The sequence below is a fragment of the Protopterus annectens genome, chromosome 9.part0 (genome assembly GCF_019279795.1).
Source record: "Protopterus annectens isolate FY-2018-M chromosome 9.part0, PAN1.0, whole genome shotgun sequence".
In the NCBI taxonomy this organism is placed as follows: Eukaryota; Metazoa; Chordata; order Ceratodontiformes; family Protopteridae; genus Protopterus; species Protopterus annectens.
Window position 1 is genome coordinate 979,822,737 of NC_056743.1, and position 25,970 is coordinate 979,848,706.

The window sequence follows — 25,970 nt, forward strand, 5'->3', positions numbered from 1 at the left end:
TCAAGGTTGTGGAAAGGGCTTTTTCTCGTTCTAGAGATCCAGTCTCTCTTCCTTCGGATCCTCCCCTTATTCCCAAGCTCCGAGTCCATCAGACCTGTACCACAGGAGCAGCTAGTTCCACCTAGCTTCCAGTCAGTTCCCATGGAGGAGCTCCATCTCTCTTTTGACACCTCCCCCAAACATCCCCCCAAGGAGGTCCATCAGAAGAGAACATGCAGGAGGAGGCAGATAGATTCCCTGTTGGAGTCTCTTACTGATGATACTGATTTTGAGGTAGGAGAAGGATCCCCCCAGATCACCACCTGATGACATCTCCTTTTTGACGTATTAGAGATAGTTAAGCAAAAAGGTTGTTGATCTTCTGGTAATCCTTCTCCAGAGGAGTAAGTATTTCTGGAAACTTTTGGTTCTGGCCTATCTACGTCTTGGTTGACCCACCCCAGTGGATGAGTTGTATTGATCTAGTCACTTGCCAGGCATGGAAGGAGCAGAATTCTGTTGAGCCAATACCATGTTGACGTAATAAATTCCTAGCCCCACCTTAAAGATAAACCTTAGTGGAGCAAAGGAGTCCCTGTAGATGTAATGGTAGTGACAGCAGCCACTAAAAAAGAGCTAGCAGAACAGAGCTTGTCTGTTCACCTGGCATACAGAGAGTCTGGGGCACTTGACAGATTCAGAAAGCGAGTCTTTGCCTCATCGACATTCGCCTTGGGGTCTCTTAACTATCTCGCACACTTTACAAGGCTACAAAGAAAGAGATTTAACCAAAGAACTATCAAATTATCTCTCTGAGTTCACATCTACAAAGGATTTTAAAGATGATCTTCTTAACTGGCCAGCCTTTTATCAATTTCCAATGTGTCCATGAGGATGATGTCTCATGCAGCTGAAGACTGCTGAAGACTCCTCGTGGGTGGCTGGTTAGGTATTGCCATAAGGAGACATTTCTATTATGTCCATCAGGTTGATCTCTCATGCAGCTGAAGATGCCTCATGGGCAGCCGGTTCGAACATTACAGTAGGAGACATGCTTGGATGTGTGTGTATGTGACTTTGTGGAGCCTTTCAAGACATCTTTCAATAATGCTTCCATCAATGGAACATCTTTATTTGATTCATCTGTGAAAGAAACGCTTACCCACATTGAGCAAGAAGGAAAGAGATGCTGTCTCCTAAGGGAATTGAGTTTTCTACCCCTCAATGAATGTTCTCTAGAAATCAAAGAGCTAGTAAGAAAATGTAGTTTCACAAATCTCATGGACCTTTCCAAGATCTGTGCAGAGACAACTCCTTGAGAGGCAGAGGAGGCAGTTCTAATGGTAGACACCACCCTTGAAGCAGAAGAGGCCTGCAAAATCAGGGTTTCTTTGATTCCTTTCCAGATAGGCTCTGTCAGCACTCCTGAAGTGCCCGACTGCCCACCTCTGGTATGCTATAACAAAAGATACATAGGTGCTAAAAATAATATCCAGAGGTTACTTCATACCATTTTCCCAGCTCCCAGTCCACAAAAGGAAGAAACTTCCTGATGTTCCACCCAATCAGAGGAAGGCAGTAGCACAAGAAATTCAAAATCTGCTAGACGAAAGTCACCCAGGAGGTCCCACCAGACCAAACAGGATTTGGAACTTACTTCTGTTTCTTTTTCAGTGCCCCAAAAGACCGGGGACCTGTGACCAATCTTCGATCTAAGTAAACTAAACCAGTACATGGAAATGTCAACGTTCCGAATGGTCATGGTCCAGTCCATTCTGCCATTTCTTCACAAGAACAGTAGATCTTCAGGATGCATACTATCTCATCAAAGTAAACAGGCACTCCCAAAGATATTTGCATTTTCAGCTGGGAGCCAGTCATTACCAATTCAGAGTCCTGCCCTTTGGACTCACCACAGTCCCCAAGGTGCTCAAGAAATGTATGGCAGTGGTGGCAGCTCAATTGAAACTAAAAGGATTCCGAGTGTTTCCATACCTAGATGACTGGCTCCTCACCGCCCCCACTAAGCATCTCTATCAGCAATCAAGGGGCTATTTGCTCCAGATTTGTCACTTACTAGGAGTAACTACTCCAAATCAAATCTGACACCATTACAGAGTCTGGAGTTTATTGGTGCACATCTGAACACAGCAACACAAATTTTCTCTTTGCCTACTCATTGCATAGACACACTCAGATATTTTGTGAAATTCTCATCCATTTCCACCAGCCAGATTCATTCTTCAAGTATTGGGGTCTGTGGCAGCAGCAGTAGTTCTACTTCCTTTTGCACGTTACTATATATGCATGTTCTTCAATGGACTATAGCTGTTCAGTGGTCTGTTCTTTGACAACCCCTGTCTTTTCCAGTCAAACTTGCATTGATTTGCAAACACCACACACATTGGTGGATCCAGATGGATGACATTTACCTAGGTTGACCCTTTGTTTTACTGCCCCCAAGCCACAGTGACTACGGACGCCTCCCAGTTGAGGTGGGTGGGCATTACTTGGGAAGGAACGTCTGAAGGCATTACTTGGGAAGGACGGTCTGGGGCACATGGTCCCCCAAAGAGACCAATTTGCATGTCAATGTCCTGGAGATGAGAGCAGTCCTGTTAGCATTGCAGGCATTTGAAGATGCTCTTCCTGTGGGACTGTTGCAGTTCAGACCGACAGCATGTCTGTAGTCTGGTATATCAACAAACAAGGGGAGCCCGATGTTACAGTCTCTGCCTGGAGGCTATGAGAGTGTGGTAATGGGTGATCTCCACCAACCGTTTTCTAGTTGCAGTGCATATTCTGGGGAAAACCATCTTGCTAGCGGACAAACTCAGCAGGTGCATTCTGGTGTCTCATGAGTGGTCTCTTAAATAATCAGAGGAAATTTTCCATCGTTGCAGACACCTTTGCTGCAACCTTTTTGCATCCCCTTACAACAAGTGCAGAAGGTATTTTGCCCTGATCCCCCCTCTGGGAGTCACCGAGAGATGCTCTTGTCCACATTAGATCATCCGGTCTCCTTTACCCTTATCCCCCACTTCCTTCGATCCCCAGATTCCTACAGAAAACAGTTTGGTTGAAGAGCTCAGTCATCCTCATTGCCCCTACTGGCCTTGCCAGGTGTGGTTTCCCTTCCTTTGATCTCATCTTCATTATACTCCCTGGATACTGGTCCCAAATCTAGATCTCCTTTCACAACTCTCAGGGATGAGTTATCCCAATATCCCAGCCCTCCATCTAACTGCATGGTTTTTCCAGTTCCAGTAATAGCCAGACAGCTCAGGCTTTCTTCCCCATTACATATCATTGTGTCATCCTCGCAAAAAGACTCCACCAAGAAGGTTTACAAGAGCAAATGGAAGAGATTTTCCCTTTGGGCATTAAGAAATAATGTTGACCCCTTTACTGTCCCCTATCAATGCTGTTCTTAATTTTCTGGCTGCTCTCTTCAAGAAGGAGCTTTTTACGATTAAACTACAGTTGGCAGCCATATCAAATTTTCATACAGGAGATACAATTTTTTGTTTGGCCTCTTCCCAGTTATGTAAAGCTTTCTTGAAAGGCACTTTCTCCTTAGACCCCCAGTAAAAGATCCTTCACCTACCTGGGACTTGATTGTGGTTATACAAGGTCTGACTCAGAAACCCTTTGAACCTTCAGTAAAAAAAGATTTAAAATTCCTGTCATGGAAAACAGTCTTCTTAGTAACTATTACTTCTGAAAAAAAAATTATGAACTCCAGGCTTTTTCATGAAAAACTCACATACATTGTTTTTCATAAAGACAAGGTAACTTTACGGTAAACCCTTTATTTTTATGTAAAGAGTCTTCTGAATCTAATGTTAAGCAAACCATTCATTTACCAGTCTTCCTTCCAATTGTTTTCAAACAAAGGAGAATGCATGCTAGAACTGCTGGATGTGCACAGATAATTACATTTTTTATCTACAGAACTAAATAAATCAGAAAATCAAACCAGTTGTTTGTATCTTTCTCAAAAAATGACTGTGTTATCTAGTATCTAAAATTACACTGGCTATAAATGGATAACTAATTGCATTTCTTGGATATATTCACAACAAGCATTCTCTGCCAAGACCGCCTAAAGCCCACTCAACTAAATCCATGGCCACTTCATCTGATTTTGGTCAAGAACTTCTACTGATAATATTTGCATACCATCCACATGGTCCAATGCTCATACCTTTGTTACTCACTACAAATTTGACCTAATTTCCAGAAGTAGAGCTGTCGTTGGTTTAGCAGTTCTCCTGATTATCCTTCCATGAGGGCCAACCAAGAATCACATAGCTGGGGACTCTGTCCCATTTGTTGAGGAAGAATGAAGAGGACAACATCAGATATGAAAGTTATGCACTCACCATAACTAGGCATCTGTGTTGTCCATTTTCATTCTTCCTCAGCTTCCTCATCATCCATCCCCCTTCCTATAGTCTTCTGGAAGAACCTGTTTGATTTCTTATTGGAGTTTATAGTTCTGGGTTTGAGCCCTATTCTTTGAGCTATCGCTTTCTTTATCTAATTTATGGAGATCTTATGGCAATAAACTTGATCTGACATATTATATGATATATAGGGTGGGCTAGGGCATTATGGGTAGAGGGAGGAGCTAGAGAGTTGGATCCAAAGTCTGAAATATATGGCCGAGTCAGATCCGCAACCCATTTGTTGAGGAAGAATAAAAATAGACAACACATGTGCCTAGTTATGGTGAGGACATAACTTTCATTTATGTGAGTAACTTACCACAATTGTAGATATTTAAGTGGGTAACTGTTGCACTCCTGTTTTCCTGCTTCTATTCTCTGCATTCAGTGGAACTTTTTAGGGACTGGGGGTGTGTATTCATGTACCCTTCAGACTTGCACCTTTGCCGCTAGCTTTGCTCAGATTCTCTAAGGAGGGATTGGATTTTCCAAGTCACACACTGCATCTATAGGACAAGTCTTGCCAGTAGCCCATGTTACATGCATGGCACAGAATAGGTTGTGGGCAAGAAAGAGTAAAAATGTCTCTGCCAGAAGCCACATGAGTGTGCCAGGTATGCAAAGAAATCATATGGGAGGGGCAGTCATCTTTGAAAGTTAGGCTAGGTGTATGACATGGGCAGCAGCAGAGATCTCCTATAGTGATGACTGTGTAACAGTGATCACAGACAAGTGCAATTATGGTAAGTTGTCTACATAGCTGTATGTTTTGGAAATTGAAGTTTTGTTTTTTGTTTTGTGTTTTGTCTACAGGCGTCGTTTTGATTTTCAGAACCCATCTCGAATGGATCGCAATGTCGAAATGTTCATGACTGTTGAAAAGTCATTGGTTCAGGTAAGCCTTTGCTGCTCATTTTTGTACATTTCATTAAGGCTTGTTTTTTATTGTGTGCAAGTTAATGTTTTTGTAAGCCAATCTCACTTGGTTGTGTTTTCCACAGGACAATTGTTTTTCACGGCCAAATATTTGTCTGCATCCTGATATTGAACCAAAACTTTTAAGCAAGCTTAAAGATATTGTCAAAAGGCATCAGGTAATTGAAGTTTTCATTTTGCATCTCTGAAGTCTCTTATTTTAGGAGTTAGGCTGTGTTGCATGGCTTATCTTTCTTGTTGCCAGAAGTTTACTGCAAAGCATCAGTTTGTGTTGTTGATTTTCTCAGACTGCATATGCCAGTTAATCAGAATGAGCTAGGTTACACACTTGCACGCACTGGTATACTTCCCTTTTGGTGATTAGAACTCTGAGATGTTCTTTTGTAAATCATTGCTGCAGTAGTATAAGTTTTATGTTTTTTATATCCTGCCTAGGATATACCAGCTGTTCAGTTTTCCAAAGCCTTGGGCTTCTACATGCGCCCAGGCTGCTGGTTGCACAAGCTCCAAGTGGAGAAAACCACCAACCTGGATGCCAGAAGCTTCAGTACTTTCTTGCTGCCCTTAGAGAGATTCTTCTTGCAAGCTTCAGAAGATTGATGATTGGTTAATGGTCTTCCATTACTGGGCATATAACTTCCCTTTGGGGGAGATCTTTCACAATATGTTATTTTCTGTGAAAAAAAATGTGCTGAGTATTTTTTTTATGTGAAATGTGTATTACTGGACTGTCTGAAGACTGGCTGGTCAGGCAGACTGTTTACCTATTATTTTCAACTTTTACTGTCTGTGCGTATTTTAAGCACTTTTTGTGGAAAACTTTTGTACATATTTTGTAGGACTTACTGTGTTTTATTATGGATAATTGTGAGTATTATTGAGTGATTTGCTTGTGAACTTTACTTCTGACAATTTAACTGTCAGGAATCTTTTTTGGCAGAACCATTTAACAGCATACTGGTCTTGTGCTTCTACCCTCCTCTAGACCCCAACAAAAGAAAACTTTACAGGAGCCCTTGCCGACACAGTAGGCTCAGTCTTTGCCTCAGCCACTGGTGGATGACTTTGCTGTGGCCATTAATGATACCTCAGACTATTCACTTTGTTCTCTGGATCCCTGTGATATAGTCTCTTCAGCCACCAAAAACCAGGGGTCAGCCACATCCTATGTGACTGCTCAGGTGCCCTTGGTGAACATGGAAGAGCTACTCTTGAGAAGGGAATTGGGGAGTGAATCCCTGCATAGCCAGGATGAAGCTATATGCAGGAGTCTGTCTCCTTCCATAGATATCGCTAAAAGAAGTAGTAACAAAAGATTAACCATTTATCTTTCTGAGATTATTTTTCTGTAGTAAGGATGACTTTATGGACTTGGCTAAAGGTTTATCGCAGACATTAAAACCTCTTAAAGGTGACTGGAATTTTTGTCTGAAAAAGTCAGTTCTATCAGTTTCTGAGAGTTCCCTGTCTGGTCTGATAATTAGGAAAAGGATTAGGAAAGAGCACCTTTGAATTATTCTGCCCAAGTACCTGATTCTGATTCTAGGCAAAGAGTTTTCTCGGAGTCTCTCATAGAGGAATGTTAATTTTCTGAAACTGTTCATCAAACAAATGAGATTTTTTAGTGGGAACAGACTGATATTTCAACACATTTATAATTCCCACTGCTGCAGCACCCTATGTGTTGCATACTGTCAAAGATTCAGCAACTGGCCAGCTTCCCAAAGCTCTAATTCCTTCCGACAGTCACTCTGGCTGCCCATAAACTAAGCCCCTTTGAAGGGATGTATATAAACAGGCAGAGTGACCAAAATGTAAAGTACTTTCTTGGTGCCTTATGAAGAAATGTTTCAGTGGCTCTACAGAACAGCAGCCAGACCTTCAACTATTTTTTTCTTATCTGATGTAATTTTCATTCATTCCTCAACTGATTGATCTCAAGTCTGACCTTGGATCTCGCTCGGACGCTTTTTCCAGATTCATGGATCCAACTCTCAAGCAACTCCATTTACCCATATTACCCCTCTAACTTAGCATACCTCAAATCTTGTTTGCTGCCATATAGCTCAGACATGGATCTCTCTATTTCTTGAGCAATCTGTTGCTTTTTTACTCAGGGTTGTAAGTTTTCACTGTATTTTTATTATCTTTCTTAATTTCCCTTTCACCTGCCCTCCCTTACCTTCTAGTCTTCAGGTTCTGTCCATCAGGTAGCACTTTTTATTTCATACCCATTAATTCTTGGGTACTCTTGCCCTTCTTCTTTCCCCTTAATCCTACCCATTGTTGGCACCTATTTTCTGTTGTACAAAAAAAAAAAAAAAAAAAAAAAACCTTCTCTTCTATAACTACCTTTCCTTTTTCATTATCATCATGGCAGATAAGCTGACTGGATTTAAAAATGCATTTCCTATGGGCATAAGATTCTCGACTGATATGCCCACAGGGAATGTGTTTACTGTTTGCGCTTTGCCCATTTGGATACTGACTGCACTATCTGTGCTGGATTTAATTCTAGAGCCATAAGTGACCAAAGCAATACTTTGGTGTTGAAGGGTTTTCTTCCTTCTGCTTCCTGTCCTTTACCTGCTGGGGCTTACACCCCCTCCAAGAGGTCTGAAAAAGGGAAGCCTGAATCAGCTGCTAAGGATAAGGACTGCAGAAAAAGGTCTCCAGACAGCTCATCTAATTTGGCTTCAACCACAGAGCTTCTGTCAGTAATTTCAAAAAAATGTTGTATCTCGCTCCCTTGGATCCTTCCTCCTCAAAGTCTAAGTCACCTCAGATCCGGTCACCCCAATACTCGCTGGAGCCGATATCTCTTTAACTTCCTTCTCCTTTTCTCCAGGATACTCCAAGGAAGCACTCCAGTCCACCATCTAACAGCTCCACCCTTAGGTCCTGAAGGAGCTTGTCTGAAACAGAGGTGGATAGGATGATGAGGAAATTCCACAGAGCTCAGATCCAGATGGGGTAAATCTAGCTTCATTTCCCATTGGACCTGTGACCCTGCCCTCCACCAATGTGCAATTTATATCTCCTTCTTCGATCTGTCCCTTGGTTTGAGAGCCCTCGGATCTGAAATGTCAGATTCAAACACAGGTCATACTTCGACTCTGACCACTTCCATGAGTCATCTGGCTCTGATCCTTTTGGAGCAGTGGGACTCTCAGAGCCAAAGCATTGGGGATAACTCCAGAGGGTTGGGGTCGACTCCGAAGTTATTAGAGTCGTCCTTACCTCTAGGTGCTTTGGCACTGGACAGCTTGGCTCTGACTCTATCCTTGGGAAGGAAGCCTGGGAGGAATTCAGGACTCATTGGCACAGGGAACTTTGGCTCCAGTGATTCCGGCTTGTTTGAGATACTGTAGACGGCATTGTCTTTGTCTAGAGAGAGGACATCCTTGCCCCGGAGCCTGTCTCTATTCCAGTGTTGGGTCTTGGTTCTAAGTCTCTCACTTCTACCCAGTGGGACAGCCAACCCATTCAAGTCTCCAGTCATCCCTCAGGACTTACCTGTCACTTCCGATACCTCACTGGACCACCCCACTGATGAGGTACCTTGGAAGAGAATGTGCAAAAGGAGACTTAAATTCCCCTTAGAAATCACTCACTAAAGACACTGACTTCAGTGAAGGGGAAGAGCCCCCCAGATCTCCATTTGAAGATGTCTCCTTTGAAGAAATCCTGAAACTTCTAAAACAGGTGGCTGGTCTTCCAGCACCCGTTCCCAGGAGGAGTTGGTATTCCTGGAAGTTTTCGGGTCTGACCCAGCTATGTCTTGGGTCACCCCCCCCCCGACTGATAAGCTAATAAACGTTATCTCACCTCGTGCATGGTAGGAGCCAGATAGAATTTTAGCCCCCCCCTCAATGGAGAGAGCACACTGGAGCAATGAGGTCCCAATAGATGCCATGAGTGTGGCATTAGCCACTAAGAAACAGCTGGCAGAATAGAGCTGATCTGTCCATCTCACTAACCATGAGTCTAGGACCTTGGACAGATTTGGAAACCGTGTTTGGACTTCAGTGACCTTTGCCCTGCGGTCATTGAATTATTTCCCACACTTCACAAGGTTGCAAAGAGATTTGACTAAAGAGCTGTCCAAATCTCTTTCCATGTCCATGTCTGTGGAGGGCCAGAACAAGATGTCTCTACAATTGGCCACCCTTCAATCCATATCTAATATGTCCATGAGGCTGATATCTCACGCTGCAGAACGTACATCACAGGTGGTGGGTTTGGGCATAGACATCAGGAGACATGCCTGAGTGTGTCTGTGTGATTGTTCTGAGCCCTTCAAGTCTTCATTTATCAATGCTCCTTTTGACAGATCATCCTTATTTGGCCAAAAAGTGAAGGATACACTCTCCAGAAGTGGGCAAGATGGGAAGACCTTGTCTGCTGTTGGGATCCATTTTTCTACTCCTCAGAGACCATTTTCCTGGAATCAATGAGGCGGCTAAAAGATGTGGTTTTGCAAGTCCCAGTGTCTTTTCCAAGACTCATGAAGGGATGGTTCCCTGGGGCGGGGGGGGGGGACTCTAACGGAAGATGTTGCCCTTGTGGCAGAGGTGGCCTGCAGAACCAGGATTTCAGGATTCCTTCTCAGACAAACCCTACCGGTACTCCTAAAAGGTTGCCCAGCTGCTTTTCTCTGGAGGCAGTCAGAGGGTGTTTATGTTTGCACCACAAAGCTTTGGCATCCATCACAAATGATTCTTGGGTCCAGAGCATCATATCAAGAGGTTATTTTGTACCATTTCCCCAAATTCCCCCTTCAAAAATGAAAATAATCTGTTTATGTCCCTCCCAACCAGAAGGAGGCAGCAACCTTGGAAAAAGATAAAAGCTCACCCAAACTCTGCTGCAACTTGCTATGAGGGAAAGATTATTTTTGTTTTCTTGTATATTGTGTTGATTTATTGCCTTATTCTGTTTTGTATATTGTGATTCATTTCATTTCTTTACACTATGTTTTACTTGTCTTCTGCTTTTAATTGCGTGTTTAAACTAGGAAAGAGACCACAGCTGTGTGTCTTGTGAGTCACACAGAAACTAAATTAATTAAGCTGTCTTTCTAGTTACTTGCCCTTTATGTTTATTTGGCTACATATGTCCATCACTGTCCTCTATCATTGGCTATTATGAGTAAGCACAAAGTTATAATTTTGTAAAATGACTCCCCTTCAACTATTTAATTGTATTGGCCATCCCACTTTATTCCATAGAACCAGAATACAAAAGTGCCCACCCCTTCTAGTGTATCTTGCTCTTTTAAAATTAGTAACTCTCCACTTAGATAGTTAAAGCTTAAGTTATTCCCTCTTTCATATCTAACTGCTTAGTGCACACTGCAGCCCTTAGTGTATTAATCAGCTTTTCCATGTTACCTTTAAAATCTGCATCATCTACTCCAAGATCACCAATTACCGGTGAGTCCACATTCTGCCTCTCTGTAATCATCTTAAGATCAGTGTTTGTGTTTTGCTGATGGTGAGAAAAGGAGCATAGGAACATTATTTTCTGGAGACTGCTGATTACTGGGAAGCCTAATAACTGCTTTGTAGGTACCAATTTGGAATTTTTCTTTTATTTTGCTCCTGATGAGAGAAGGAGCAGAATGCATAGATTCCTGACTCTTTCTGGTTGGGAAGTGAGAGTTTGTGCTTGATATTCCTGATTGGTCAGGTTCCTATTCAAGGTATCTACCAGGAAAAGGCTACAGCAAGTCTATAGACCCTTACACCATTTGGGACAAGACTATGGATGGTCAAACAGGTTGTTGCCTGCTTCTCATTGTGGGATTGGTGCTACTGATGATGTCCTTCAAGGATGCATCTGCAGTCCTAACAAATGGGTTGTCCTGTCGTCAGGCAGCCCTTCGGTCGGCCGGATTCCAAAGTCTGGGTCTGGCCTCGGCTGGTGTCGCACTTCACCCGACGTCATCTCTGCTGGTCTTCGGGTATAAAGGCATCAGCCAACGCCATTTTCCTCAGTCTTTCTTGCCGTGGCCCAAAGCAGAAGCTGTTCGCAAGTGCCGGTCGGTCAGATCCAGAGATTACTACTACCGAATACTACTTGAAGACTTCTAAAAGCTAAGTACCCGTTGGGGACTCTTTCTTGCCTCAGCCGATGTCAGAAAAAGTAAATAACTGTTTAACTTGTGGGAAACAAATACCTCATAAAGATTTCCACTCTTACTGCTTACCTTGTTTAGGCCCAGACCACGTAGCAGCCTGTTTAGCCTGTGCTTCCTTCAACCGACGACGCTTAGGCGTCGGTCGGAATTTGCTGAACAGTTTTTCGGCTCAGATTTTGCGTACATTATGCCGTCGGATCCTCCGACTTCTCAAATTGTTAAAAAATGCAAAGAAAAGACCGACACTCGCGGTCCGCGGTTTCGGCCGAAACCACGGTTAAGCAAACCGAGTGTCTCGGTTTCGGCGAAACCGAGCAACGGTCAATCTTCAGCGAATCCATGACTACTACCGAGGCTCCTGCTACCCTAGTTGAATCGGCCTCTGAAGTTTTGCCTACTAATGTGGTTCCTCTAGAATTATCGGACACCATCCCTTTGGATGTCTCTACCCCAGCACGTGGTGCTGCTAGGCCTCCTGCAGCCATGTCTATTAAGGCCTTTGCCAGGGCTAAAGCAGCCAAAACTGCTAAATCAGTGCCTGTTAAGCCCCCTCACACAGGCCCAGTTCCAGTTCTCAAATGCTTACTCTGGCAGAGGATCTCATCTCTTTAATAAGGGGATCCCAATCTCACCCAGACAGGGCCTCTCAGCCTCCAGAAAAGAGACCTAGAGCAGAGCCCCAGAGCCAGTGTCCTCAGATGATTCTTCTGATGATTCAGACATTACAGACCATCCAGAGGCTCCTTTTTCTACTTATGAAGATTCCGATGCTGAAGAATCTATTCCATCTGCCTCTCCACCAGAGGAATTTTCCTTTGGGGAAACCTTACATGCCATGAGAGAGCAATTCCAATGGCAGGGACAAGATTTCTCAGATTCAAGAAAAGGCTTAGGACCTTTCTACACTTACATAACATAGGCCCTTAGCTATACCTCCAGTTCTGCCTGTTGTGGATGATGCATTTAATGATGTTTGCACTGCTCCTGATACTTTACCTCCAGCCCCTGCCAAACCCGATAGGTTTTACAGGGTTCCGGACACTCATCACCACCTATACAAGGCCCCACTTGCAGATCCTGAGACTATCTCCCAGGGGCCTAAGGCAGTAGCTTCGACCTCAGCAAAAACCCTCTCCCTTCTGAAAGGGAATCCAGGTCCTTAGAGATGGGGTAAAAAGTTTACACCTCTGCTACTCTCTCAGCTAGAGCTTTGAACTGTCAGTTTCATATGATCCAATACCAAGAGTTTATGCTTGATCAGTTAACTAAGAAACTGTCCTCTGATGACTCCTTAGATAAGAAATATGTTTTAGAAATGGTGAATAACATTCAGCAGGTTAGTAACCATTCTTTAAAATGTGGCTATGATGCACTGGAGGCTTCATTTAGATCAGCCATGACTGGCACAGTTATAAGAAGGCATGCATGGTTGAAAGAACAGGTCTTGCTGGATCATGTTAAAGCAAAGCTGTTAGATGCTCCTATGGATAAGGCCAGTCTATTTGGTTCTCCTGCCCAGCAAGTTCATAGGTTCATAGGTTCATACTAGGCTATCTGCCCGAGGGCATTTACAAGCCTAGCCCATAGTTTTGTGGCTTACGCCACCCCTTTAGTATGGGGAACTATACCCATTATTTTGCTGTGCCTCTGTCGAGCAGTGACACTGAGGTAATCCCTGGGGTATATCTGCGATCTCCCATCCATTGGTCAAGATTTCTCTTGAACAAGGCCAGCGAGGTGCTCTGCCTCACATATACCGGGATTTTATTCCACAGCATAGGGAGTCTTTGGGTGATTAATCTATCCCTCCAGCACGTCCTATTAATAGCCGTGTCGAGGTTTAAGTCTCCCGCCCTTGTGGCTCTGACGGATCTAGATTTTTTGAGGTGAAGCATATTCATCAAATCTGGGTTTGACATGGCCTTGTATGTTAGGCAAAGGTCACCTCTGAGCAAGCGGTGGCGACTGAATAGAGCTGGAGTTCTTTCAGTCGGGCAGCATAGGACAGATGTTTGAGACCCTTTATCCTTTTGGTGAGGAACTTTTGTGGCCTCTCCAGCTGCTGCAAGTGTCGGGTCAGATACATTCCGAATGGGGCATTGTACTCCATCATTGGTCTGATGAGTGATGAGTATAGGGAGACTATGACTTCCCTTGATCTAGATGAGAATCCCTTCATGATAAGGTGGGCAATGTAGAAGGTCTTCCTAACTACTTTAGCTACATGGGTGTCGAATGACAGACTACTATCAACCTGAAGTAATGAAGAAAATGGAAGAGAAGGCAAAATCTGTACAAACAGTTAAAGATTTCTTACAGGTTCAGCCCCCAAGGTTTAGCAGGAACTGGCCTTCCAAAAATTGGTCCTTTCCAGACTCCTCTAAATCTCAGAGAGGCAGGAATAGACGTTCCAGAGGCAGAAATCAATCCAGAGGAGGTGCCTACAGAGGACGCCAGTGGCAAGGCAATAACCAGCGAGGCACAGACACAACCACTGCCACTGCAACAGGACAATCACAGTGACTTGGCTCTGACACGGCCTACCAGGGAACAAATAGCAGCACCCTTAGGCGGAAAGTTAGCCTTATTTTCAAAAAATTGGCACTATATCACAAAAGACAAGTGGATTTTGCAGACTATAGACCAAGGCTACAGGTTTCATTTCCACACCTTACCAGTAAAACGAGGAATGCCAAACCTACCTCCAAATCAGAAAACAGAAGCTCTAAAACAGATAGCTCAATTAACAAAGATGAGAGCTGTGGAAAGAGTACCACCAACAGAACACGGCAAAGGATTCTACTCCAGACTCTTCCTAGTACCAAGAAAAGAGAAAAGTTGGAGACCTATTCTCGACCTGTCCGCCTTAAACACATTCATCATTGTTCCAAAATTCAAAATGCTGACCCTACAGCAACTTCTTCCCATGCTGGGCAAGGAGTGTTGGCTGGTAACTCTAGATCTCAAGGAGGCATACCTGCACGTCCCCATACGACCAAATTGCAGAAGATACCTCAGATTTCTTGCAGGATCAGAGCATTATCAATTCTCAGCATTGCCCTTTGGCTTATCTACTGTGCCCAGAGTATTCACAAAATGCCTGGCATCAGTAATCGCTCATTGCAGGCTACAGGGAATCCAAATTTATCCATACCTGGACGACTGCCTGATACAAGCGGACAACAAAAGCAAGCTGACAAAAGACTTACAAAGAGTCATTTGCTTACTACAAGCCCTGGGATACACAGTCAATTTAAAAAAGTCAAGACTAATACCATCCCAAACAAAAACATTCTTGGGTGCAGAATTGGACACAGTAAAACAGATGGCATTCCTAACTGCAGAAAAACAAGAACAACTCCCTCTTTACTTCTTGGCATTAACAAAGCAGAACAAACTAACAGCAAGGAAAGTACTGCAGGCCTTGGGCTTCATGGCATCATGCATAATCCTGGTCCCCCATGCCAGACTGCATATGAGAAAACTACAGTGGTACCTAAAGAATTTATGGTCTCAACACAGGCACAGCTTAGAAACCGAAATACCACTAATCCCATGCCTGAAACAAGAGTTCCTATGGTGGGCTCAAGCATGCCAGTCAAACCCAGGCTTGCCCTTCCACAACTTTCAAGCAAGCCAAACCATCACAATGGACGCCTCAGACCTAGGTTGGGGGCCCACATGCTGGACAAATGCATACAAGGATTATGGACCCCAGATCAACTGCACCTGCACATAAATCAAAAGAAATGCTGGCAGTAAAACTAGCAATCCAGAATTTCAGACCATTCCTCAAAGAAGGCCATTTGATGATAAGGACAGACAACACCACAGTCATGTGGTACATCAACAAACAGGGAGGCACTCATTCATACCCCTATGCCGAATGACTCTGGACCTATGGAATATGGCTCTGAGCTACAACATTCAGTTACAGGCAATATTTGTACCGGAAAAGAAAACATCCTAGCAGACATGTTAAGCAGAACTACCTCGGATGCTCACGAATGGATGCTACACCGGACATCTTCAAGGCCATCACACAGAAATGGGGAATGCCACAAATAGACCTATTCGCATCCCCACTCAATCACCAGCTCAAGAAATTCTGCACAAGGACATACCACCCACTTGCATGGAAGGTGGACTCTCTATCCTTCAGTTGGAAAGGCCTGACAGCATATGCATTTCCACCTCTTCCTTTGATGCACAAGGTACTACTGAAAATCAAAGAGGGGCGTCCAAGGATAATTCTGATAGCTCCAAATTGGCCAAGACAACACTGGTATCCATTGCTGAGGAGCATGTCTCGGGAGAACGTGGACACTACCCTGATGCCTTTGATGTTAACTCAGAACGACTACAACATCATGCATCCAAATCTAAAAACTCTGCAACTAACTGCCTGGAACATTACATAACAGCAACTAACCCAGATTTATCCCAAAGGGTTAAAGACATTATCCTGGAGGCCCGCAGACCTTCTACAAGAAGGAACTATGCAGGGAAATGGAAAAGGTTTGTCATTTGGAGCACTGAAAGAGGGAAAGATGTGTCAAAGATAGATATTGCCAACATCCTGGAGTATTTGGCAGAGCTTCTCCATACAGGCCTGTCCTATTCCTCCATCAAGATACATGCATCAGCTATTTCTGCAGAATACAGCTTCGATCCCCCTGTCTTCTCACATCCTCTACTCAGGCAGTTCCTCGGAGGAATCAAGAATGTAAAACCTCCTAGGAAACCACCATTACCAGCATGGGACTTGAACTTTGTGCTAGAAAAATTGACACTCCCTCCATTCGAACCAGCAGCAACAGCAGATCTTCAACACCTATCCTGGAAAACTGCTTTCCTACTGGCAATTACTTCAGCAAGAAGGGTTTCGAACTACAGGCCTTAATGGCAGTACAACCCTTCCTAATCTTCCATCAAGATAGAGTATCCATGAGAACTAATCCTACATTTATGCCTAAGGTGGTATCCAGAGTGTCTCTAAACCAGGCAATCCACCTACCTACCTTCTTTCCCAATCCACAGAACAGGGGAAAGACTGCTGCATACCTTGGATGTACATAGACAGTTCTACTACCTGGACAGAACCAAGGGCAATAGAAAAACTGACCAGCTTCTAGTAGCCTATGCAACAGGAAGGGAAGGAAAAGCAATTTCCAAACAGACAATCTCCAAGTGGATAGGAAATTGCATAAGATTCTGTTACTCCTACCATGGAAAGCCAATTCCACAGAACATAAGACCTCACTCTACAAGGGCTACAGCCACTACCACAGCTTTCTTACGAGGAGTGGCAACCAAGGACATTATTGAGGCGGCTACTTGGACTTCCGTGCATACATTTGCCAAGCATTATAACTTACCTCTATACTCTAGATCCCAAGCATGGTTTGCCACTGCTGTATTGCAAGGGATCCTAACTACACCATAATTCTTCTTCCTCCTCCCCTAGTTTGGCTATGGTATTCTACCCATTTGTTAGGACTGCAGATGCATCCTTGAAGGACATAGTACAGTTTTGTACCTACCATAAATGTAGATGTCCGAACAGGATAGCATCTGCAGTCAGGATTACCCACCCTCCTTCCCCTCTGTGGTATTCCTAGGGTATTTACCCTCCTAATAGCTAGCTGGGGGGGATCTCTTATGGTGTATTTGTTTGTATATATGTACATACATGCTTATTTTTTGTGTTTGCCTACTTTTTTTTTTTTTGGAAACATTGGCATTTACCCAAAATTTAGTTTTCCAAGAGGGCAACTGGCATCTGGGGCAAGAAACACTGAGGAAAATGGCATCGACTGATGCCTTTATACCCGAAGACCAGCAGAGATGACGTCGGGTGAAGTGCGACACCAGCCGAGGCCAGACCCAGACTTTGGAATCCGGCCGACCGAAGGGCTGCCTGACGACAGGACAACCCATTTGTTAGGACTGCAGATGCTATCCTGTTCGGACATCTACATTTATGGTAGGTACAAAACTGTACTTTCTTCGTGTTTCACTGTTGCAGTCATTACATTTGGGTAATCTGCTGGCAGGTTGCCCTCAGTCGGCCTGAATAACAAAGTCTTGGGTCTTGCATCAGTTGCTGTCTCCTCTTCCATGACGTCAGGTCATCAGGGGTATAAAACATGCAGCCGACGCCATTTTATTCAGTCTGTCTTGCTGCGAGGTGCCCGAAGCAGAAGCAGTTCGGAAGTGGCGGTCGGCCGACACCTGAAATTTTCGTATTCGAGTTTCAGATCCACAGTCTTCAAAAAAAAAACTAAGTACCCCGTTGGGGATCCTTTTTCTTGCTCCTTACTGATGTCAGTAAAAGTTAATAATTGCATTACTTGTCGGAAGCAAATACCTCATAAGGATTTTCATTCGTACTATATTCCTTGCCTAGACCCAGATCACAACATGCCTTGCTGTCGGTTTTGTGATAGATTTAACCAACGCACTATTAAACGTCTGTATATTTTTGCTTCTAAATATTTTGGTTCAAGATTTAATTATCCTGAAATGTCGTTGGTTAGCAATCTGACTACCGTAGTTCATAAAAAAATGCAAAGAAAAAAACAGAGACGGACCGTTGAGGTCCAGAACCGATGACAAAGCTTCTCTTAAGCCAGTCGCCGGTTCGCCTGTACGCAGGTGCTTTCGCAGCCCCTGATGCCCACTACTTTTGAGTCGCAGGCCTCTACCGAGACCCATTCGGAGTCCAGTATGCCGCGAGATTCTCAGAGTATTGAACTAACGGATGTCTCTCCCTTAGATGGGTCTGGAGCCGCTGAGCAGGCACCGGCTCCTGAGGGTGTTTTCAGGCCTCAACATTTTTATATTAAACTGACGCCAGCAACAAAAACAAGGTAAAAAACAACTTCTATGTGTAAAAAAACAACGCATGAACCACGTGCTTAGGCCCCTATGCCTAAAAAACAGATTATCAAAATGGCTGAGGATTTAATTACCTTGATCAGGGGTTCCTAGCCATCCCCTGCTAAGAGGCCTAGGCAAGGCACTGATTATGAATATTCAGATTAGGTTTCCATTTCTTCTGATCAGGAATTTTCTATTCCACCCTATGAGGATTCTGATGCAGAGGAATCCATCCCATCTGCATCTCCTCCTGAGGATTACTCTTTTGGAGAGACTTTGCATACTTTAAGGGAACATTTTCGCTGGGAGAGTCAGGACTTCTCTGAATTAAAAAAGAGGCTTAAGGATATCCTTCTTCTTCCTCAGCATAGGCCTTTGGCAATACCTCCTGTATTAGACATTGTTGATGATGTGTTCTCGGAATCAAGCATGGCTCCTGATTCCCTGCCTCCGGCTCCTAGTAAGCTATACAGATATTACAGGGTTCCTGACTCCCACAAATTTCTTTTCAAAAATCCTGCTGCTGATCCAGAAACTATTTCTCAGGGTCCCAAGGGTGTAAAGATCTCTACAGCCAAGAATCCTACCCCTTCTGATAGAGATTCCAGGGTGCCGGATAGATGGGGTAAGAAGGTTTATACGTCTGCAACCTTGGCAATCAGGGCTTTAAACTTCCAGTTTCATATGCTTAAATATCAACAGTATGTTATTGGCTTACTGAAACAGAAAATTATGTTGATTTCTGATTGTGTGGAAAATAAAGAGTTACATGAATTATTGAATTCAGCAGAACAAGTTGGAAAGCATACTTTGCAATGTGGTTTTGATTCCTTGGAGGCCTCTTGTAGGGCCGTCATTACTGGATCTGTGATTAGAAGGCCTGCCTGGCTCAAGGAGTAAAATCTGCCTGATCATGTTAAAGCTAAATTGTTGGATGCCCCTTTGCAGCATGATACTCTGTTTGGTAATAAGGCAGAAGAGGTTTTAAAGAAAATGGAAGACAAAGCTAAATTTTTGCAGACTGTAAAAGATTTCTTGCAAGTGCAACCACCCAGGTTCAGTAGACACTGGCCTACTAAAATTTGGTTCTTCCCTGTGTCCAACAGAGCCACTCAGGGCAAATCCAGGCGCTCAAAAGGCTCCAGATACCAATCACAGGGTTCTTACAGGTCAAAGCAATGGGGTGCCTCCACCTCCAAATCTGGAGGAAGCAAAGCACAACCCTACAGTAAGCAGTCTCAATGACTTTCCTCTACCATCACCAAGCACTTATCTTTTGGCAGCCCCCTTGGGGGGAAAACTAGCAGTTCATGCTCAAAATTGGCAGTTAATTACCCAGGACAAGTGGGTATTAAACATAGTATCCCAGGGGGTACAGATTTCGTTTCCATACTTTGCCAATTCCAAACGGATGGCCGGACTTGCCACAAAACCAGTGGGCAGAGGCCCAGAAACAAGTCATGTCCCTCATGGATATGGGGGCTATTCAACCGGTACCAGTAAAGGAAAAAGGACAAGGTTTTTATTCAGTACTTTTCCTGGTACCCAGAAAAAACAATTCATGGCTTCCAATACTGGAGTTATCGATTTTGAACACATTCCTGGACATTCCAAAATTCAAAATGCTGACTTTACAATGGCTGCTGCCTATGCTAGGCAGGAATGCTTGATTAGTAACTCTAGATTTAAAAGACGCATACCCGCATATCCCAATAAGGGAATCATGCAAAAGATACCTCTGCTTCAAAGCAGGTTTTTTTGCATTACCAATTCCCTGCACTGCCCTTTGGCTTATCTACTGTGCCCAGGGTCTTTACAAAGTGCCTGGCACCAGTAATTGCATTCTGCAGACAAAGAAGCATTCAAATTTATCCTTATCTGGACGACTGTCTCATTCAAGCAGAGGACAAGGACACTCTTCTTCAACATCTGGCGTTTATAAAAAGGCTTCTAGCATGCCTAGGGTACACCATAAATGAAAAGAAATCACAACTGGTACCCTCTCAAATAATTATATTCCTGGGTGCAAGCTTGAATACAACTGCCCACATGGCTTACCTCACGCCAGACAAACAAAGGCAACTGACAACATACTTCAAACAAATGACAACAAAAACCCAGTTATCTGCAAGACAAATTCTGCAGGCTTTGGGGTTCATGGCATCCTGCATTCTACTAATTCCATGTGCAAGACTGCATATGAGGAAACTTCAATGGTACCTAAAAAGTTTATGGAGTCAACCTTGTCACACTCTGGAAGCATTGATTCCTCTCATTCCCTGCCTACAACAGGAGTTTCTTTGTTGGGCAGAGACATGTCACCAAAACAAGGGACTGTCATTCACTCTACCCCCTGCCACCCAATCCCTAACTACAGACGCATCAGACTATGCTTGGGGGGGCCCACCTGGCAGGGAGATGCATTCAGGACAAATGGAGCCCAAACAAAATGCATCTACATATCAACCAGAAAGAAATGCTAGCTGTTCAGAATGCTCTGACAGCCTTCAAGGACTTACTTCATCCAGGACAACTACTGATAAAGACGGTCAACACCACAGTTATGTGGTACATAAGCAAGCAGTGGGGTACACATTCCTACCCCCTTTGCAGACTAGCCATGGCCTTGTGGAACACAGCCTTGACTTAACAAATACATCTTCAAGCTCAATTCCTGCCAGAAAAGCAAAATACTCTGGCAGATGACCTAAGCAGAAATCTTATGGACCCGCAAGATTGATAACTGGATCCACAAATCTTCAGCATGTTAACACAGAAATGGGGGAGCCAGGACATAGATCTATTTGCCTCTCCCCAAAACTATCAGTTGGACAAATTCTGCACAAGAACTCATCACAGAAAAAGCATGGAAAGTGGATGCCCTATCCTTCAGCTGGAAAAACCTATCAGTCTATGCCTTTCCCCATCTGCCTCTACTCTCCAAGGTCTTACTAAAAGTCAGACAGGAAAAAACAAAAATGATCCTAGTTGCTCCGGACTGGCCTTGCCAGCACTGGTACCCACTTCTAAGGAATATGTCTCAGCTTCCTCCATGGTACTTGCCTCAAATACCTCATCTACTGTCTCAGCAGAACTATCAAATTCTGCACACTCAGCTCCAAACTCTGAATCTTGCAGCATGACTGATCAACTAATTATTCAAACAACACTTCTCAGTAAATCTGTGATGGATGTAATTTTGGAAGCCAGAAGGCCTAGTACTAGAAAATCTTATGCTGATAAATGGAAGAGATTCTGTGCTTGGAACCAAGCACAAGGAACAGACACAGCAAAGCCCAATATTCCTCAGATTTTACAATATTTGACTGAGATGCTTGACAAGGACCTAATTTTTTCTTCAATAAAAATCCATGCCTCTGCCATCTCGGCTCATTACAACACAGATCCTCCCCTCTTTTCTTATCCTCTGCTTAAACAGTATCTTAGAGGGACCAAAAATTTAAGGCCTCCCAGAATTCCACCAACTCCTGCATGTGACCTCAATTTTGTGCTGGAAAAACTCACCCTGCCTCCTTTTGAACCAGCAGCTACTGCGGATATAAAATTTCTATCTTGGAAAACAGCTTTTCTCTTGGAAGTCACTTCAGCTAGAAGGGTTTCAGAACTACAGGTTCTCATGGCAGTGGAGCCTTTTATTATATTTTACCCAGACAGGATGTCCCTCAGGACAAATCCTTCTTTTATGCCTAAGGTGGTATCCAGTGTGGCTCTTAACCAGACCATTCACCTGCCAACATTTTACCCAAATCTGCAGAACAAGGGGGTGCGGATTCTGCATTCATTGGATGTACACAGACAACTAAGATTCTACTTAAACAGGATCAGATCTCTAAGAAAGTCTGAGTAACTACTGGTAGCATTTGCTGCAGGGTCAGAGGGGAAGGCTATATCAAAGCAGACTCTTTCTAAGTGGGTAAGCCACTGCATTCTTTTCTGCTACTTGCACCATGGTAAACCTGTGCCCAAGGGGATCAGATCACATTCCACCAGGGCTGCCTCTACTTCAGCAGCTTTTCTCAGAGGGGTTCCAACCAAAGACATTCTAGAAGCGGCTACTTGGAGCTCTGTTCATACCTTCACAAAGCATTATCATTTGCCTCTCTTCTCCAAATCCAGGGCAGGCTTTTCCACTGCAGTTTTTCAGGGCCTTTTAGCCGCTCCTAATGCGTCCATAGCTTTGGGATTCTACCCAAATCTAATGACTGCAACAGTGAAACACGAAGAACATAGTACAGTTGTGTACACTTACCATAAGTGTAGATGTTCAAGTGTATTCACTGTTGCAGTCCGGGTTACCCACCCGCCATCCCTCTTTTCTTTCCTTCACTATACACAAAAGCCTTTGTGGTGTATTTGCTTTTAGATGAAGGTAAAGTTTATGATGTTCTTCATCTCACATTGCTGCAGTCCTTACATATGGGTAGTCCGCTGTCCTCGGTCGGCCCGAATACCAAAGTATTAGGCTGACGTCGGTCAAGGCGCTTTAGACTGACATCAGAACGTCAGGGTACAAAAGCGCATGACCGACGTCATATCCTCAGTCTTTTTTGCCGCATGGTCCGATGCAGAAGCAGCGTTGCAAGTGCCGTTCGGCGTTCTGAAATTTTTCGAGTTCGGAGTTTCAGACCGAATCCAAGTTGGCTAAGTACCCGTTAGAATATTTTGGTTTTTCTTGCCTCAGTGTATTACGGATGTCAGAAAAGTGAATAACTGTATTTCTTGTGGGAAACAGATACCGCATAGGGATTATCATTCTTTGTGCATTCCTTGTTTGGGGCCTGAGCACGACGTTGTTGGGTGTCGCTTTGTGCTAGGTTCAATAAGCGCACTATTGCGAAGGTTAGATTGTGCTAGGCTGGTCTTGAGCGGTGCAATTATAATATGCCGTCGGACTCTCCGGCGCCCGCTTCTTCGAAGAAGCGCAAAGACAAAACAGTTAAACCCAGGCAAGATGAGTTGTCCGTTCCGGACGCCGGTTCTTTAGAGGCTTCAGTGGAACCGGTGCTTCCTGCGGAGACTTCTTTGGAGTCTCAGGGGGAGACTTTGATTTTGCAGGATGTGGCCTCTCTAGAGGCAGGTCAGGCTGAAGGGGCTTCTCAGGTTACTGTACTCCCCTTCCTTCCTAGGGTGGTTAGGCCCTCTCCTTCTGTTTCCAAGGCTTCTCCCAGAGGCAGGCCAGGTTTAGCTTCTGTTGGTGTCACTCCTAGTTCAGCAGGGTCTGTGCCTAAGAAGCACATGCTTAAAATGGCAGAAGATTTGATTACTCTGATTAGAGGTTCTTTGCCCCCTCCTGATAAGAGGCCTAGGGTGGAGCCAGAATTGGGAAGTTTTGAGCAGGCTTCGATGTTTGAGTCTTGCTGAAGACTTGCAGGAGTACTCTCCTTATTCTGATTCTGATGCAGATGATTCCACTCCTTCTGCTTCTCCTCCAGAGGATTTTTCTTTTTCAGAGACACTTCATTCTATGAGGGAACATTTTAAGTGGGAAGGTCAGGACTTCTCTGATTCTCGGAAAAGGCTTAGGGAATTTTTGCTTTTACCCCAACACAGGCCCTTGGCTATACCTCCTGTTCTGGATGTTGTGGAAGATGTGTTTTCAGAGGCTTCACTTAATCCTGATTCTCTGCCTCCTGCCTGTTAAACCGGATAGTTATTACAGGGTGCCTGAGGCTCATAAATATCTTTATAAGAGTCCTAGGGCGGACCCAGAAACTATTAGTCAGGGACCTAAGGGTGTTAAGGCCTCTGTTGTAAAGAATCCGGTTCCTCTAGATAAAGAGGCCAGAGCTTTGGATAGATGGGGAAAGAAGGTCTATACATCTTCTACCTTAGCTATGAGGGCTTTGAATTGCCAATTTCATATGTTGAAATATCAAAACTTTCTTCTTTCTCAATTGAAGTCTAAGGTGGATGCTCTGGCGGAAGGCATTGAGTGTAAAGAATTACAAGATTTGGTGCATGTCTCTGAACAGGTGGGTAAGCATTCATTACAATGTGGTTTTGATGCTGTGCAGGCCTCGTCTAGGGTGGCTGCCACTGGTTCAGTTCTTCGCAGGCACGCCTGGCTGAAGGATCAGAATTTATCTGACCATGTTAAGACAAGGATTTTGGATGCTCCTTTGCAGTCTGATGTGTTGTTTGGTTCACCTGTGGAGTCAGTCTTGAAGAAAATGGAAGACAAGGCTAAGTCTATGCAGGCTGTTAAAGATTTTTGCAAGTTCAGCCTCCAAGTTTAGTAGGAATTGGCCTGCTAAGGGGTGGGCGTATCCTTCTTATGATTCTCAGTCTAGGGGTAGATCTAGGCGTGGTAGGGGCAGAGCTCAGGGTTCTTTCAGACCTAGAACGGGAGTTCACCTGCACAATCTTCGGTGAGGGCAGGGGCCAGTCCTTTCGTAAACAGGCCCAATGACCTACTTTTCAGCTGCCAGATCCTTCTTGCCTGGCAGCACCTTTGGGAGGAAGGTTGGCACTCTTCAAGGAAAATTGGATTTTGATTACCCAAGACAAATGGGTATTGGATATCATACACCAAGGTTACAAGTTTTATTTCCATACCTTGCCTCCTTTCAAAGGCATGCCAGACGTTCCTCCGCAGCAAAGACTAGAGGCTCACAAACAAATTTCTCTACTACTTCAATTAGGGGCCATACAACCGGTCCCTCTGCCAGAAGTGGGCCTAGGATTTTATTCTCGCCTGTTTCTAGTACCAAAGAAAGGGAACACGTGGAGACCTATTTTGGATTTATCTATCCTCAACACATATCTGGACATTCCCAAGTTCAAAATGTTGACGTTACATCAGCTTTTACCTCTGCTGGGCAAAGATCACTGGATGGTGACTCTGGATCTCAAGGAGGCTTATCTTCATGTTCCTATCAGGCTCAGTTGCAGGAAGTATCTGCGTTTTCGAGCTGGGACTTCTCATTATCAGTTCTCTGCATTGCCCTTTGGCTTATCTACTGCCCAGAGTGTTCCACGAAGGTTCTGGCTCCAGTGGTAGCTTTCTTCAGGCTAAGAGGAATACAAATCTATCCTTATTTGGACGATTGCCTGATTCTGGCCCAAGGAAAGGACGAACTTCTTCATCATTTACAGTATGTGATGGCAGTGTTAAGATGCCTGGGGTATTCTGTGAGCGAAATAAAGTCCAGTCTAGTACCCTCTCAGGACATGTGCTTTCTGGGTGTGAGACTGAATACAGCATCCCAGATGGCCTTTTGACCCCGGACAAACAAAAGAATCTTTCTCTTTACTTCCACCAATTGTCTCGTCAGTCCAGGCTGACTGCAAGGACAGTCCTTCAAGCCTTGGGGTTCATGGCATCTTGTATTCTGGTACTTCCCAATGCCAAACTGCATATGAGGAAGCTACAATGGTATCTCAAAATGTATGGACGCAGCACTGCCAAGATATGGACACTGTCATTCAGATAATACCTTGCATTCAAAAGGAATTTTTGTGGTGGGCTCAGGAATGTCACCTAAACAAGGGACTCTCTGTGACCCGACCAGAGGCGAGTCAGATTCTAACGACAGATGCCTCAGACAAAGCTTGGGGAG

The 25,970-nt window shown here is 44.2% G+C and overlaps 1 protein-coding gene across 1 annotated transcript in view; it reads left to right on the forward strand.

Annotated features, from left to right (window-relative positions):
* Positions 1-25,970, forward strand: part of SMARCC2 (SWI/SNF related, matrix associated, actin dependent regulator of chromatin subfamily c member 2) — a 2,789,858-nt gene that overhangs the window by 409,197 nt on the left and 2,354,691 nt on the right. The window contains exons 4-5 of the mRNA XM_044083737.1: positions 5,244-5,325; positions 5,432-5,524. Coding sequence (XP_043939672.1) covers positions 5,244-5,325; positions 5,432-5,524 — 175 coding nt within the window. The remainder of the gene's footprint in view (positions 1-5,243; positions 5,326-5,431; positions 5,525-25,970) is intronic.